The following is a 17285-nucleotide window of genomic DNA, read 5'->3' as shown; positions in this document are numbered from 1 at the left end:
CGCCACTAGTTATAATAGCAGCCTGAAAAGCAGACGGTTAACACCAGAGTACAGAGAGTCAGACTGGATGATCCAGATGAAGACCACAGGCACAAACATGTCTAATAAAGTGTCGCTGGAGTTTTTTTGACCTCCATTCACCTTGGAAATAAAACCTGACTCTGCTTCTAGAACATTGCAAGTGGTTTCAACTCATCTTATCGCAAATCTTTGGTCTGAAACCGGGCTTCTTGCTTTCTAGTTAACATGTGATAAGATATGACTTTCTTCAATTTAAGTTAAAGTCCGTCATCGGCCAGTTGAGGGACTTAGTTTTGATTACAGTTGACCCGGTTAAGTCCAGTTAAGAATCTGTCAAGTCAATTAGAGTCAAATGTTATAAGCCCGACGTAACAAATTCTAAATCTGCCTCAAGGACTTCATGATCTCACCAGGACAACACCAAACTATCCTGATTTGGATAAAGACAAACTCCCCCAAAAAACCCTTTACAGGGAAGAAAATGAAATAAAGATCGGAGAGAGCAACAAAGGATGGATCCGCCACTAGTTCAGTGCCACACTAACTAGAAGTTGGTGTTGACTTTTCTCACTTTAAATCGAATTCATGCTCGAAATCCAGGAGTGTGACTGCAGGGCTTTATTGAGATGTCAGTTTGCTTTTGGTTTCTATCTCATCGAAGGAAACAGCACCAAAATCAGAAATCAGTTCCTCTTCGAGTGTTTTTAAATAATGGCTCAATCATTTAAATTCATTTGACTTCCAGAAACGTTTAACTTTTATGGCAGAGAACGTTATGAGATCTGGTTTGTTATCCAGTGTAAGAACCGTGACTCCCCTCTGAGTCGCAGAAGAAAGGGCATCATCTGCACTGATGTTCCTCAGTGACTCTAATCAGTTTTGAGTTTCTGTCCCAGAGCAAACACGGAGTGGGGGGATGGAAAAATGACAACAAGAACTGGGAAGGAAGGATGAGAAACTGCAAAACACATCAGAATGTACTCCTGGCCCGGGAGTGGATTTTTTAGGAAAGAGGAGTCGGACGATCGGCGTGCTTGAAATACATTTCTACCACTTCCCCCTCGTCTGTCTCTTCACATGCCTCCGTGCCTTTGTTTCTCTATCCATTTCTTCCTTTAACCACTCTCTGCCTTTCTATATCTGTTATTCCTTCAGTCTGTTTCTATATATATGTGTGCGTGTGTGTGTGTGCTGTCACACAGTGTAAGTGATACAGATAGAGCGACCGCAGCCTATGATAACAGGATTACTAGACAGCCGTGTTTAATTTGAGCTCAGGGCAAATACAGGCTGAGTGTGTGTGTGTGTGTGTGTGTGTGTGTGTGTGTGTCCTCTGTCTTTTTAGGTGGCCTCGTTTCCAGTAAGTTCAGTGTCTGAATTGGCTTAGTACCTCCATTTACCTTCCTACGTGCACACACACATATTTGGATAATACCTCGATATCTTTGACCAGTTCACTTATTTTTAGAAGGGATCTCGTCCAAGGAAACATTCTTCTTTTGTTTTAACTTTCCTTTCTCTTTTTCTTTTTTCCCCCTCTTTTTCTCTCACACACACGTGTAAAGAGATCGTCCACGCTGTCCAGAGAGAAGATGAGGGGAGAAATTTATCCTCGCGTCGCTGCCAAACACTCGAAGTCATGCAAACACAGTCGTTCCTCACACACACACACACTTTCCCTCTGTGCTGTGGTCGGGATTCTCAAATTAGCTGGTCAGCAGTCGGTCGTATCCGGGGGTGAGGCGGTGGAGCGGTGGGTTGGGGGGGTTGTCGGTTGGATTCCCGTAACTGAAGCAATTTGGTGCTATTTTTTTTTTTCTTTTTAATGCTATCTACATTCTTCAAATAACCATGACTCTTGACATTCCTTCCTCTCTTTGTTTCAGTCTCCCTGTCTCTACACTTTTAGTTGAATGTTTGTATTTTGTTTTTTTCCCCGTGCTGTATCCTGTTATTTCATCCAATAAAACCGCGGGGGATCGTTTAGTTTCATATTTCCGAAGGCTTTTTTTTTCTCACTCATGTGCAGTTTTAGTCGTTCCCTGACCCAAACCTTCTGGTTTCTCACCACAGGACGGATGGCTAGCCTGACCTGTCGCACCAGATGGTTTGTTAAACAGAACCAGAACCGTTACAGACTGTTTGGATGGTGATTGGATGAACCTCCTGTCTCTCACTGTCTAACTTCAACCAATCAGATCCACAGCAGGAGATCGCTACCACCAGCAGAGCACGTTGGTAGATCAAACTCTTACCAAAGTAATTGGAGGGAAGAGCACAAACAACATTTCTGTGTGTACTTTTGTGCCATTTTTGCATCTTTTGGTTGAACTTGCTGAGTCAAACTGAGCTACGCAGTGCACGCAACGGACCTGCTGCGGAGTCGGGTCCAACCCACGTCCAAACGAGCCACGTTGACAACTCACGACTATGTCCAACACATAACAAGCAACCATCTCCCCTTAAAATCGGTACTCGACTCATGTCCGTGCAAGAAACCTGAGAGAAAGACGTGTTTAAAAGTCAGCGTTCAAGTCTCTGCACTTTTGTAGCTTCTGACTGAATCTCTTTAGTTTCTCTCGTCCTGATTGTCCTTTCAAACATCTGTTGTGTTTTACTGTTTCAGGAGTTGTGTTTAATTACTGCTGGTGAAAACACGATGTTTCCTGTGATGCTGCTTCAAAATAAAAGCTTTTAAATGACTAAATAACAGGGGTTTTATTGTGAAGAAGTTATAACGAATGAAATGTGTTAGTTAGCGGAGCCACTTGGTTAGTTGTGATTCTTTGATAGTACAAGCGTGTCATTAGTTGAAGACACACCTTCAAGCAGGTAGACGAGTTGTGGTGGAACCGATTCAAACCCAGTAGAGCCGGGCCGGCAGATGTGATGGAAAACAGCATTGGTTGGAGAGATGAGTGCAATGTTAGCATGGCATGCAATCAGAATGGCCACAATTACAAGAATAAAACCCAGATTGGAAAAAAAAAAATATTTATTTCTTGAAACTTCTTTCTGATGAGCTCGTCTACGGATTCACAAACAGTTCAGTTTCTCCATGCAGTTGTCTCACATGTACCAGAAACTACTCGAGCAGCATTTTTGAATTTATCTTTTTTTTGTTTTCATTCTGCCAACAAACCTTTTTGAAATGTTAAACTGGATCAGACCGAGAGCGAGAGAGGAGAGAGAGCGAGAGAGACAGAAAGAAAAAGAAGAAGTAATAAAAGTAAAATAGAGAAATTCTGGCCTCAAAGAAAAGCCCCGAGTTTTGAGGTCTTGTCATCACCTTCTGAGAGGTTTGGACCACTAACACACACACACACACACACACACACGCATACCCGTTTTTGCTACACCGTGAGACCCTGGGAGTGAGAATGACTGGGAGCAGCCTGGTGGGATCCACCCTTTCTGAGGGGTCTAGAGACATGATTTTAACTGCTAAAATCATTATAATTTTTTCTTAACATGAAAATCACTTGAAACATTGAAAACTCCCTCAAAAATTTTAAACCTGACTTTTGCCCCTGCTGGGGACCAGTCATGTTGTGTGTATTGGCAAACAATCAACTCCACTGTTAGGTGCAGCACAATTGATGACAGGCATTTAATCTAACTACTGTTGGATTAAAAACCTCAATATTAGATTAAATAAACATTGGATCTAATGATCCAGACTGTAAGATGCCAGATTTTTCTTCAAATATAGACCAGATTCTGATTCTAAAATATAATTGTTGGGCAAACACATGATGAAACAGTTTATAAACATGATGGATAAATTACCTGTCGTCTGTAAGAGGCTTGCTTGACCTGGTCATATTGGTTAAACATTAAAGATGTTATCACCCTAGCACACTGTTGCCTTTAACAGCATACAATTCATTTACACAACACACTACCATCCACATTCAAGATTCTTTCAACAGACAAAAGTTGAGCAAGCAGATTTCACACATATACATGTCGCAAATAAAACAAAAAAAATGTAATACTGGTTTGTCAAATGATTTCCAGCAGGTATGACAAACAGCAGAACTGCCTTACAAAAGAGGAGACAAAATGTTATGACTTTCTACTTAATCTAATGATCAGATTCAACGTTTGCTTCCAAAATACATCTTGTGGGAAAACCTCGACCTACTGTACAAAAGGGCGTGACAAAGGTCTTATTTTCACAAAACTTTAATTTTGTATCCCTTTTGCATTTTTTTATACTTGCAATGATTCATCGATTAATTGTCAACGATCAAATTAATCTGCATCTATCTTGATAATCTAATTATCAGTTTGAGTAATGTTCTAAGGAAAAGTCCAGCTTCTTAAATGAGAAACCAGAAAGTAATATTTTCTGGTTTCTTCAGTCCTCTTTCTTTGGGTTGTGGACAAAACAAGACATTTTAAGTTATTTTCTGAACCAAACAACTAATCAATTAAATGAGAAGATAATCAACTGATCAATAATGAAAGTAATTGTTAGTTGCAGTAAAACATTCATCCCCAGTCACAAGTGCAAAGAACAATACATTTATTCACATGTATCTTCCAGTTTCATAGTGAATGGCAGTGATACAGTTTTTAACATAGAGGTTTATCTCTAACCAGCTTCTTTGTTTCAAGTACTTCTGGTGAAACCTTAATACAGACAACACTGTCCGACATTCCTGGAACTATAACCACCATTAAAAGCTACACTAAAAAGCTGTCGATATAACAAGATATGGAGATATGTGGAACTCTGTGTTCATTGGATCAGTTACAAAAAGGGAGGGAATTATTCAAACAGAAACTGCCACAGCAATGTTTGATAAGAGCTGCAGATGACCAGCACACCTCCAACAGGTGAACAACTTATTTTACTGAACCGTGCGGTGTAATGTAAAAACACTCAGCATACCAACTTGACTCAAGTCACGGCTTGGTGTGACTACACCCAAAACAATGGGAAAACACCATAATGTTAGCAGAGCAGTGAAATCGTGAAAAGCATAACAGGCCCTTTAATGCAGGTAACACAGTCCGACCGTCCTGGTACTTAACCAGATTCTATGAGAGCAACCAATATCTTTTCCACAGAAAGACATCCAAGCCAACTACATGATTATAAAGCAAAAACATACAATTTTAAGAACACTTAAGAACTAGTGCAAATGGCATCACGTGTCAATACACATTCAGTAAATTCTTCTTGCACTTTACCGCTGAATGGCAGTGATATGATTTTTAACATAGAACTTTACCGTCATCCAGCTTCTTTGTTTAAGTGCTTCCGGTGATGCCTTAATACAGGCAATACACTCCCACTTTCCAGGTACTTTACCAGAGTACATGAAGGCCATTAATGTCCTCGATAAATGACCAACTCCTCCTCTTTGCATTTTCTAAAACAGACACAAAAATGAAAAAGACAATCAGTGGTGTATAGCAATGTAAAAAATTATTCAGTGACCAATCAGTCTATTTAATTTGATCAAATGTGTAATTTCATCAAGCATTGTCCTGAAAGATGATAGTCTGACACCAAGTCAAAGCCTTTTTTTAATTTATTTTTTCTTAACAGTATGGTTACTTAATCACTTAAGTAACTTAAGTAATCACTTAACTTTTTGACAGCATCAGTTGTATTGATTGACCTGATTTATATTTAACATTGTAGGAATAACCTGGGGATCGTAAAGATTAAAATCTAGCGTCAAGCTGTCTACACTTAGTGACTGACAAAAGAAAAACAAATAGCACAAGCACAACTACTGAATATCTTTAGACAACACTTAAGTAACCAGGTTATCTCCTGCTGTGAGTACAGAGGTGTTATCTCTTACTGAGAATCTAAAAACCTGATGTTACCTGCAGTTAGTCAGATTTTAGAGAGTCTCAGTGAGAGACAACACCTCTCACTGAGACTCTCTACTCTGTGTCTAAATGGTGTCAGTCATCGAGACTATTTCGATCAGGCTAGAAAGCATAAGTCCTCATTACACAGATGAGTAATAGATTAAACTCAGTTGTAATAAAGAATAAAAGACCAATACAGCCATAAACATAAGGTAAAATATTAGATCGGTACCACATTATACGATGTGATTTACCTGTTTTAGGGTCTCCACTGTTTAACAGTTTCCTGTTTTCTCTTCGGTGTTGAGGGTCCTGTTAAAATAATGAATTATGAGTATATCAACAAAATAAATTGACAGCTAACAGGACACAATTTACTTATTAGCTGCTTTGTAACAGTTATTTGTATATTTATTTTCCTCCAGTATAAAGACATGTGGTGTATCATCACACTAAGTACATATTTATAAATTAAAGCCAACAATTTTTACAAGTACTGCAAATATTTTTCACATAAATTAGGTTAAACTAATGTGTACATATTCCACTGCATTTACAAATACCTGTTTCAGGGTCACCACTGTCAGACTCAGGTCGCTGTCTTTCCTTAGATCTTGAGGATCCTGTCAAAATGATGAATAATAAGTATATTAATACAATGACAGCCAAAAGACAGCTAAATGGCAACACACCTTTGCTGTTTGAATGAAAGGCATCTACAGCAAGACCTAAAAACAAAATCTAATCATTTTAACAGTACAGTGTATTTTTTATACAATTTCATTCATTTGGCAGTTGCTTTTATCCAAAATGACAAACACTTCTGGAGGTACGATAGTGCTACTAAAGGAGGTTAGACCAGGAAGCAAACCCCAGTCTCTCAGGGAGAAAGGAGAGATATTCATCATTACACTATCACTTAATTAGGAGGGAAGGACTCTACATCATTAATCCTTACATTTCTTAAAATTACTAAAAAAGAAAAATCAGTAAATGTTTTAACTTGTTGGGCCATGTACACACACACACTGTCTTTCTCAGATAACAAAAGTGATACTTGAAGAAAAGCATCATATGAGGTGAGAAAGCTGCCAATCAGAGCTGTTTTAACAGTGTCTGTTTAGCTGTTCTGTGTAAAACATGTAATGGACAGGCTGATACCTGTGGCAGCAGGCTCAAAACTGCCAGGCGTAACAGAGGTCCGCTGTCCTCTTTTGGATCTTCGGGGTCCTATCAGAAGAATACATAGTTAATACAATAAAAAAACACGTAGGTTGTCATTACAGAATACTAGGCAAGCCAAATATGGGAAAAAATGTGAAAAATGGTGATGGCAATACAGCACATGATGTATTATTATGTTCTGCAAATACTCCAAGCACTCTATTGTCACCTTTTACAAATCAACCACTTTATGAAGACTAACCAAAACCTAATCACCTGACACAGTATGCAAATTGGGCTGTCAATCTAATGTGGGTGGAACTAGTTAACTGGGCTCTACTTAAATGTTTCACAGAGCTGCTGCATGGAGCATCAAATCTTGAAGGAATGAGATGATAGAAGCACTTTACTCATTTTACCAGTCTCTGGTTCTTTGATCAAATTTATGTGTTGTGGTCGGGGGTCGTGTGTTGTCACTGTTACAAGTGTCTGTAAGTAGCAGAACTGACTCCATACTTACCAACTACCAAATGTGTGGCACAGTTTTTGACCCCTGAGTGCAGAATGCTGTGGGATCAATTATCTCTTTCCCCACAGCATGTGTCTCGTACATGTTATTTTTCAGTGTTTGCATGAACTTCGGTTATTATAAATAAGAGCTGAATTTTGCCATCTTAATTTATTCAAACACTAAGAAAATAAACCAAATTTAAAATCACTCTTGAAAAAGCAAGATTTCAGCACTCAGCACCAGAACTGAACTGCTGCACCACACATTTGGTAGTTGCTAAGAATGGAGTCCAGTCCACTACAGTCAGGCACGTGTAATGACCAAACGTAACTAAAACCTGATCAAAGTACCTCAAACCTGTAGAATTAATAAGATTAATAACCAATTTATAATGGGAGAAACCTATTTGTCTACCAGTTTAGTTAGCTGAGGTAGAGTCCAGGTGACTGACTCCACCTACAGATTTCTGGTTGACAACCTAATTCCAGTACAGTATTGTGTTTATTCAATTCAAAAGCAGTTGGTGTACATTTGGTAGAATATTACAACACTTGAACATTATTCTTTTAATCCCATCATTTTTGTACAAGCAGGTAACTAACGAATAGCAGGGAGTGCATGTAGTGTGTAAAAATACCTGTTTCTGGGCCATCACTGGTCTGTGGGATAACTATAGGTGCAGAGTCATCACAAAACTCATCTGGGGTTGACTGTCTTCTTTTAGATCTTGAGGATCCTTTTACAAAAAAAGACAACAAGTTAGTTAATTGGCATATGGTCTCAATGGCCACTCAGCCTTCATGATAAGCAATGCCTATTGTGTTGGAAGTTAAATCAGTTTGACATGTAACCCACCTGGTGATGAAGAGCAGAATGATGAGTTTGCCTCTGTCTGTGAGAGATCACTATCCACAGCTTCCACCACTACTTCCTCTGAAAAGCAGGGACAACAAAACCAAATCTGACATGAAGATAGACATGTACTCAGAAACATATATATATTTGTGTGTGCGGAAGTGCCTAGATCCAACTTTTACCTGGCTTTGGTTCTCTGCATTTTCTTGAAAGCTTGCACCTTGACATGTGACTCAATAATCCATTTCTTTTTAGCAAAGCCTCACAGTTAATGCAATACGTATAGTCATTTGCTTTCAATGCTTTTGCAGCTCGCCGCCTTGGAATCAGTGTTCCTCTACCAGTTTTTAGTACCTCATTGTTATGTGCGCGGTTTCCCTGGTTTCGTATTAATTCAAAATGGAATTTTCTTTCCTTTGAGTTCAAAGGAAAACAGGCTGCTTGTTTCACAGCGGTTTCATGGCAGTGTTTTTGTAGCAAGTGTCTCGCCATTTTATAGCAGTGTACAGGACAGTACAGACAATATTGGGGTTTGTTGTAAATTCTGGAACCATCTTTCTTTTTTAGCAGCTTCAATACTGCCACATTTCCCATCTTTGTGTAATCACAGTTTTCACTTTCTGCTCCCCTATTGTCTTCATCTGAAGAAATACTGAAGACTGTCTTCCTTTTAGAAGTCCTCTGTGTCTTCTGTTTCTTCAGCTTTTCCATCTTTGTGTCATCAGTGTTTTCTCCTTCTGCTCTCCTGTTGTCTTTACCTGAAGAAGTACCAGGCCATGTCTTTCTTGGAGAAGTCTTCTGCGACGTCTTCTGTTTTTTCAGTTTTACCACTGGAACATTTCTTGTGAGATCGTAAGAGCCCTCTGAACTGCTTCCACATGGAGAGTTTTTTGGCGGAATATATTCATCATCACTGATTTCAATGGTGCTCATAGAGGATTCTGATCCATCAGACACGTGGGGGTTGGATTCCCGGTACACTTTGGTCATCTGGAAATGAAATGTACAAGACGCTTATAACTACATTATTTGCAAGAAACATCAATGGTAACACTTAATTTAAATTTGGGCTCTTAAGAATAACATGACACTGTCATCAATGTCATTAACATTAATAAATATTAATGATTGTTATTATGTGTCATTCGCTCAATTATGTCACTTTCCCTTTAAAGTTGACATTACCTGGAATGACTTTATTATGACAACGTGACATTAACCATTAGCTATTGTCATAAATTGTCCCTTACATCACTTTCAATTAAAGGTTGATGTTGTTTAGCATGTTATAGTCATGACAAATTTACATTAGACAAGGCAAAATAACATAAGGACATAAGCATGACACAGCAGGCATGATAAAAAATGACTTGTCACTTGATTCTCAGGTTTCTAATGTAACTCACCATTCTGTTATTTAAGCACTTGACAGTGTAATAACATTACATATAAATGACCATAAATAAGTCCAATACTGTTGACAGTTTATTGTTTTCATGTTTGTATATTTTTCATTTCTTAAAAGGCTATATTCTTGTGTGAACCTCAATATTATTATTATTATTTATTTTTATTAGTAAAGACTCTTATTTTTAAGACGGCATACTGGAACCCACGATAACTGGGTTCTTGTGTGGAAAGGAGTTACAAGCTGAAATTTCTGACATTCTGTTTCTGCTTGTTTCACATAAGGACAAAACATCAGTTAATGCAGATTTAATGTTTTGTGTCACTGTGATCAGATATCAGTGGAGCTCAAATTAAAAAAGGGCTGTTTATCATCAATCGCTGAGATTTAAGCACCGCAGTCAAAATGAGTCCAGCTGACTTCTCTGCATTCAGTGCCGGCACATGGAAACAGAAATGAGCCGTTTGTTACCAATACAGCTTATTTTGCTCTCAGATAACTTGAAGACAAGACTTTAACTTTTATAGTTGGTCATGCTGTTGTCCTGAAAACATGTGAAAGAATTCAGGTGTGTTCACACTCAGCTGCAGCTACATGCATGTTAAATACGGTTAGCTTAGCTTAAGCTACTCACCGCTATCTTTACTAACTGTAGGCATCCAAGTCTGAGGATAAGGAGATGAATTACTGAAGACAGAGTAACAAGTCCTGAGTGCTGGCATTACATGTGTGTTTCATTCAATCTGTCAAAAACCTACAAAACAGTTCAATATTGTTTGTTTTTCAAGTGTCGGTTTGCAGCACAGGACAACAGCATGACAACTATAAACTATAAAGTCTTGTTTTTACTGTTATCTGAGAGCAAAATAAGCTGTATTGGTAACAAATGACTCATTTCTATTTCTGTGCTCCTTTGTTGAGTGCAGAGAAGTCAGCTGGACTCATTCTGAACCAGACTGTGGTGCTGAAAGTTTATTAAATGCAATGAAACAGTCTTTTTAAAAATCTTTAGACAAACTCTGCAGCTCCGTTTGCTGCCATGTTGTTGTGTTGGTTTCTCTGTGGAAAGTCAGTGCGGGAGGGCGGAGCCTACTATGAACTATGGGAGCCCATAAGGAGCGGTGGCAGAGCTAGTTAAAAGAGAAATTTGATTTTATTTTTATTTTTTAAATCGTCCTAAACCAGAAACTTGAATTAATTAATTTTACCGATTAATCACCCAGCCCTAGATCCAAACATTTGTTTGTTGAAAAGAAGAAAAATAAAGAAAATCACCAGGATGATCCTTTGTTTATTTTCTGTTGTAAAATCTAAACTAGATTTCATCATGCAAACTTACCAATAAGCTGTCTGTTCCTCCAAGGGGTGGACCATCTGGGTCTTCAGCAGGACCAGAGTGTGAACCTTCAGGAGTTAACATCTCCATGTTGCTCTCAAAGTCTTGAATGTGTACCTCATACGACCACATCTAAAAAGAAAAAGAAAAAAGAAAAAACAGAGCTATCCCTGTCAGAACAGCCTGTGCACATGAGCACATGACTTGTGGAGTAAACGTACATGCTAACAACACAGCGTTTGTTGGAACAGTGACAGCTTAACTCCCTTTGACACAAACCTGCACATTATTAAAGAGCTAAGGAGCTACAGGCAATAAAATATGAGGGATAAATACAGTACAAGCTTATATTTCCAAATGCAGTAGACTTTCTTATTGGTACCAATAGCACAGTAAAATGGGAGGGACTGCACACTACACATGGCTGTAGGTTTGGTGACAGTCTGCAGCTTGCACACAACAACTAATGAATTATTTAGTCCCGAACACCCACATCTCAAACATTCACTGAAGTGATTTCTAATTACCTGGGAGAATACTTGCAACATAACTGGCAAGGCAACAATAACAAGGTGAAGTAAACTATTAGGGGGCTGTCATATGGAACAACCTAAAAGTGCATTTTGACACTTACCAAACTGGAATCTGGAAATTGCTCAAACAGAAGTTCTGGTAGCAATGAGCTCTCCCACTCATGGTTTGGTCCACCTGAGGGCTAAACACCACAGGCAGACACATTCATTACTATTTCTCCATAATATGGAGGTTCACAGAGAGCTGAAGGGCCACAGCAGTTCACTCCTACTAGCATATTTTCTTTATTAAAAACTAAAACATAGTGTGTAGACCCATTTGAAAGACAGACCAGAGTCTTTGTTAAAAAATCTGATTTTTGAATGTATGGATGTTGACTCACATTTGAAAATCCCCATCATCATTACCTGTGTTTGTTGTTTTTCTCGCTCCATGTGCACTTAAGGTGATGCACCCTCAGGCACTCTAAGTGTGCCTTCAGCCTGGTGAATCCTGCTTTCTGTCTGCAAGAGGTTAAACACAGCACAGTTATTACTAGTAACATCTGTATACCTAGAAATGCATCACTTTGAACATAATAGAAATATCTATGTTTTGAAGGGTGACTAGCTGCTCTACAGTTAACCTGGTTATATGTTAGTCAACAGAACATCCATTGTTTCTGCTACATACATTTTGCAGCAGCCAGGTTCTCCTGCAGATCTCTGATGTGTCTGCATGTGAGCAGATGCAGAACAAAAGACAGACAGTACTGCCTGGAGTGGTAGGATAAAAGAGAAATGATCCCAGGATTTACAATATCTGCAACCAAAGTCCAACTGAAACTTAAACTATCACAAAGCAGCCTGTAGAAGTCTGAATAAGTCAGTTTCCACCACTGAATATTTTACTGTTTGTTGCATGCAGACACTTGCAGCTCTGAGAGGAAAATCTCCTCCGCTTCTGTGTTGCTGCGCTGCTGCTCGACACAAACACCCGCCACTTGGTAACAAGCAGGTTTATCATCAATAATTTTAATAATCATCATTATAAAAACGAGAAATCTGTTAGTGATCTGCAGCATGCACACACGCATTTACAGTAACAGGGTGACTCAGGTGTGGTAAACGCACTGAGAAGAATAGCAAGAGTAATTCATTATTTTCTTTGTTAAGATTTTAAAAATGAACTCATGTTCTAACTACAACTCAGCTTCTGCTTGTTTAGGTGTGAAAAAAGCATTTAAGCCTGTAGTTCATCATTCAAGCACGTTATTCAAAACTGGAAGCTAACGCTAACTCTAGCTACTGACGGCTGTAGCACGTTAAAAATGCTCATTATACTTTGCTCTTTCCACTCACACCCTCAATATTAAAGTAACATTAATGAAGTATCTGAGGTCAACCAAGTAAAAGTAATTCAAGTGGCAAAAAGACAAATCCATGACTGTTAAAAGCTAGGTCATGTTAGCATTAGCAAACAATCTGAATAAAAAAATGAGGGTGCCATTGGCAGCAAACACGTCAGCAACAAGGATTAGTCTAATTATTAATAAGTCAAACAGTTTTATGTACTTACTTTTCATTTATTTCTCCTTCTTCCATCCGTCGCCTCCGTCTGTCTGTGCTGCTGCTTCTGCTGCGGTCAAGTGCTGCTGCTGTGAGAAGCTCCGCCCACTCTTAATTGGGTTCAACTGACGGTCAGCGTTTGAAGCTGCATGAGTGGAATGCGGTGGGGGATGGGCAGGTGGAGGTGGCAGCAGCCAGGTGGCTCAAGCAAAGATATTCTCTCTAAACCTTCTCTGGCAGAGCAGAGGTGGTGGGGTCCGCAAATGTCAGGAAATGTGTTTCCTCCTTCACCTTTGATTTAGTGCAGAGATTTTAACATTGCATTGCTGAACTCATGTTTCACCAAAATAATAGTGCATCCAACAGAAAAATATTTAAAAACTTTCATAAATATATATTACATTTATTTTATTGTATTAGATTAAATATGTATTTATTACTACTAGTAATATAATATATTACTCATACATGAGAACAGAACATGTTTACTTGAACCAATAATTCCAAAGACAGCTGTAGTGGTAGTTGCATTAATGATAATATTAATAACAATATAATAATAATTATAATAATAATATACCTCATTTATAAAGCACCTTTCACAACAAAGTTACAAAGTTCTTCACAATACAAAGAGAAGCTGAAATAATGGAGTAATATGCTGCTGCATTTTGGACAAGCTGCAATGTTTGTAGACTCAGATGTGCAGAGAGAGTTACAGCAGTCAAGTGCTGCTGCTGTGAGAAGCTCCGCCCACTCTTAATTGGGTTCAATTGACAGTCAGTTTGAAGCTGCTTGAGTGGAATGCGGTGGGGGATGGGCAGGAGGCATCAGCCAGGAGGCTCAGGCAAAGATATTCTTTCCAAACCTTCTCTGGCTGACATGCTAGGGTCCACAAATGTCAGGAAATGTGTTTCCTCCTTCATCTTTGATTCAGCACAGAGACTTCATTGCATTGCTGAACTCATGTTTCACCAAAATATTAGTGCATCCAACAGAAACATATTTTAAAACTTTGTATCAATATATATTACATTTCTTTTTTATTTTACCCTACTAGTAGGCTACATGTAAAAAGAACATGTATACTTGAACCAGTAATTCAAAAGACAGCTGTAGTGGTAGTTGCATTGATAATAATAATAATAATAATAATAATAATTATGATAATAAGCTTTATTTATAGAGCACCTTTCACAACAAAGTTACAGTGCTTCACAAGACAAAGAGAAGATAAAATAATGGGGAAATGTTCCCTCTTTTTTGGTTTCAGTTAGGAGTCTGACTGCTGCACTTTGGACAAGCTGCAATGTTTGTAGACTCTGTGGGCTCAGACGGGCAGAGAGAGTTACAATAGTCCAAACAAGAGGAAATAAATGCTTGTGTGACAGTCTCTAGATTTCTACTGGGTACAACTGAAATTGTATTTTGCGGATTTGGGCTATATATTGGGAAAGATGTTTTGATGTATAAGGATTAGCTATGCCATCAGCTATCAATATTTAGCTGCAGGAAACTGTTTGGGTCAATGATGCATTCATTGAGGATATTTGATAAAAAATCAACAAAAAAAATCAATTCTTAGTATCACTAGTACTGCAGTACAGGTATTAGCATTAGAAACAACATTAGCATTATAAATAGCTATTTTCTATGAAATAATTACATACAGCCACTGATTCCACTTTGCTTATCCTCAAAGATTTGTACAGGCTGACACTACATACAATCTGTGTGGTTGCCGCCAACTCTGCCTCGCAAAATACAATGCAACTGTGTACGGTGTCTTTGACTCCCGGGAAATTAGTGTGTCATTCTTTGTTAGACCAAAACACAACCCAGATGTACTTCTTCTCTCATTTTGCACTACGCTTGCTGTAGTCTCAGTTTATATGAATATCAGCACACTGATAACTGTAGCCTCAGTCTGTATGAATATCAGCACATTGCTAACTGTAGCCTCAGCTTGTATGAATATCAGCACACTGATAACTGTAGCCTCTGTCTGTATGAATATCAGCACATTGCTAACTGTAGCCTGAGCTCGTATGAATATCAGCACATTGCTATCTGTAGCCTCAGTCTGTATGAATATCAACACTCTGCTAACTGTAGCCTCAGTCTGTATGAATATCCGCACGTTGCTAAGTAGTTTATATCAGCACATTGCTATCTGTACCCTCAGTCTGTATGAATATCAACACTCTGCTAACTGTAGCCTCAGTCTGTATGAATATCAGCACATTGCTATCTGTACCCTCAGTCTGTATGAATATCAGCACATTGCTAACTGTAGCCTCAGTCTGTATGAATATCAGCACATTGCTATCTGTAGCCTCAGTCTGTATGAATATCAGCACATTGCTAACTGTAGCCTCAGTCTGTATGAATATCAACACTCTGCTAACTGTAGCCTCAGTCTGTATGAATATCAGCACGTTGCTAAGTAGTTTATATCAGCACATTGCTATCTGTACCCTCAGTCTGTATGAATATCAACACTCTGCTAACTGTAGCCTGAGCTTGTATGAATATCAGCACATTGCTATCTGTAGCCTCAGTCTGTATGAATATCAGCACATTGCTAACTGTAGCCTCAGTCTGTATGAATATCAACACTCTGCTAACTGTAGCCTCAGTCTGTATGAATATCAACACTCTGCTCAGTCTGTATGAATATCAACACTCTGCTCAGTCTGTATGAATATCAACACTCTGCTAACTGTAGCCTCAGTCTGTATGAATATCAGCACATTGCTAACTGTAGCCTCAGTCTGTATGAATATGAGCACTCTGCTAACTGTAGCCTCAGTCTGTATGAATATCAACACTCTGCTCAGTCTGTATGAATATCAACACTCTGCTCAGTCTGTATGAATATCAACACTCTGCTCAGTCTGTATGAATATCAACACTCTGCTCAGTCTGTATGAATATCAACACTCTGCTCAGTCTGTATGAATATCAACACTCTGCTCAGTCTGTATGAATATCAACACTCTGCTAACTGTAGCCTCAGTCTGTATGAATATCAACACTCTGCTAACTGTAGCCTCAGTCTGTATGAATATCAACACTCTGCTAACTGTAGCCTCAGTCTGTATGAATATCAACACTCTGCTAACTGTAGCCTCAGTTTGTAGAGGCACAGGACTGTTTCTGAGCTTGCTGACTCGGGACAGTGTTGCTACAAACATATGATGATCTTTTAGAGTTTGATACATTACTGTACATTAAACTAACCAGCAGTATATTAAAGTAGTTTAAATTAGCACCACCTTAAACAACTACAGCAGTAAAATGCACATTAATGCAGCAGTAATTGATAATCAATTAGTAATTAATCCAAAACCATCATATATAATAGTAAAACACTAATAGGGGGTTTTCTGCATAGTGTGTACTTTTACTCTTGAAACGTTAAGTACATTTAGCTGATTATCCATACTTTTACTTAAGTCAAGTTTTCAGAGACGTAGTAGTGGAGTATTTTCACCGTGTGGCATTAGGTAGTACTTTTACTTAAGTAAAGGACCTGAATACTTCTTCCACCTCTATTACTTAACAGTCTGACTGCAGTGCTGGCAATGGATTCCACATTTCATCCTTCTATTTTGGTTTTCATTGCGGTGTTGTGTTGATTTGTATTAGGTTTAATCCTCTTCTATGTACTTTTGATAATCTAGTAAGGAGAGAACAATGCAAGTACGTTCATGTCCGATAGGACGTAGAGGCCAACAGGCAGTGAGAGGTAATACAGTATAAAGAGTGCATAGAAGTGTATAATAGTTTTTTTATGACTGTATATACTTGCTATAAGCTTCAGTTGTGACTTTTCACCCTCCAGCCAGTTTTTAACCTCAGTTAAACTTGGGTTTATAGTGAATGTCTCATTCTATAATGGTGAGGTGCAGCAGGTGGACCCTAAAGCAGATGGCAGGCAACAAGAACTGAAGAATGAATCTTTATTCGTTCAACTCAGGAACAGGACTCAGGAGTGCAGGCAGGCAGAATAACGCAGAACAGATGATCCAACAAGACTGAAAAAACAGGACTTAAACTGAACTAACA

The 17285-nt window shown here is 38.6% G+C and overlaps 1 protein-coding gene across 2 annotated transcripts; it reads right to left on the bottom strand.

The window, feature by feature from the left end:
- Positions 1-4535: 4535 nt before the first annotated feature.
- On the bottom strand, positions 4536-15203 carry LOC115582699 (uncharacterized). Of its 2 annotated transcripts, XM_030418812.1 has the most exons (12): positions 13225-15203; positions 12340-12422; positions 12075-12170; positions 11768-11848; positions 11137-11265; positions 8572-9379; positions 8390-8467; positions 8172-8270; positions 7021-7089; positions 6423-6482; positions 6114-6171; positions 4536-5405 (listed from the first exon to the last, which is right to left on the bottom strand). In XM_030418812.1, the coding sequence occupies exons 3-11, from the start codon at positions 12099-12101 to the stop codon at positions 6119-6121; spliced, it is 1404 nt and encodes a 467-aa protein (XP_030274672.1). In that variant the 5' UTR covers positions 12102-12170; positions 12340-12422; positions 13225-15203; the 3' UTR covers positions 4536-5405; positions 6114-6118. The 2 variants fall into 2 exon arrangements, with proteins under 2 accessions (XP_030274672.1, XP_030274673.1); XM_030418813.1 differs by lacking the exon at positions 12340-12422.
- Positions 15204-17285: the final 2082 nt, after the last annotated feature.

Source organism: Sparus aurata, chromosome 6 (assembly GCF_900880675.1).
Source record: "Sparus aurata chromosome 6, fSpaAur1.1, whole genome shotgun sequence".
NCBI classification, from domain to species: Eukaryota; Metazoa; Chordata; class Actinopteri; order Spariformes; family Sparidae; genus Sparus; species Sparus aurata.
This window is presented reverse-complemented; position numbering and strand designations above follow the sequence as displayed.

Excerpts from the sequence above, each read along its gene's own strand:
- LOC115582699 (XM_030418812.1), bottom strand. The coding sequence starts at position 12,101 with ATGGAGCGAGAAAAACAACAAACACAG. Across the intron at positions 11,849-12,074 it reads GAGAAAAACAACAAACACAG|CCCTCAGGTGGACCAAACCA; the intron begins GTAATGATGATG and ends TGTGGTGTTTAG. Across the intron at positions 7,090-8,171 it reads CAGTGATGGCCCAGAAACAG|GACCCCGAAGATCCAAAAGA; the intron begins GTATTTTTACAC and ends TTCTTCTGATAG.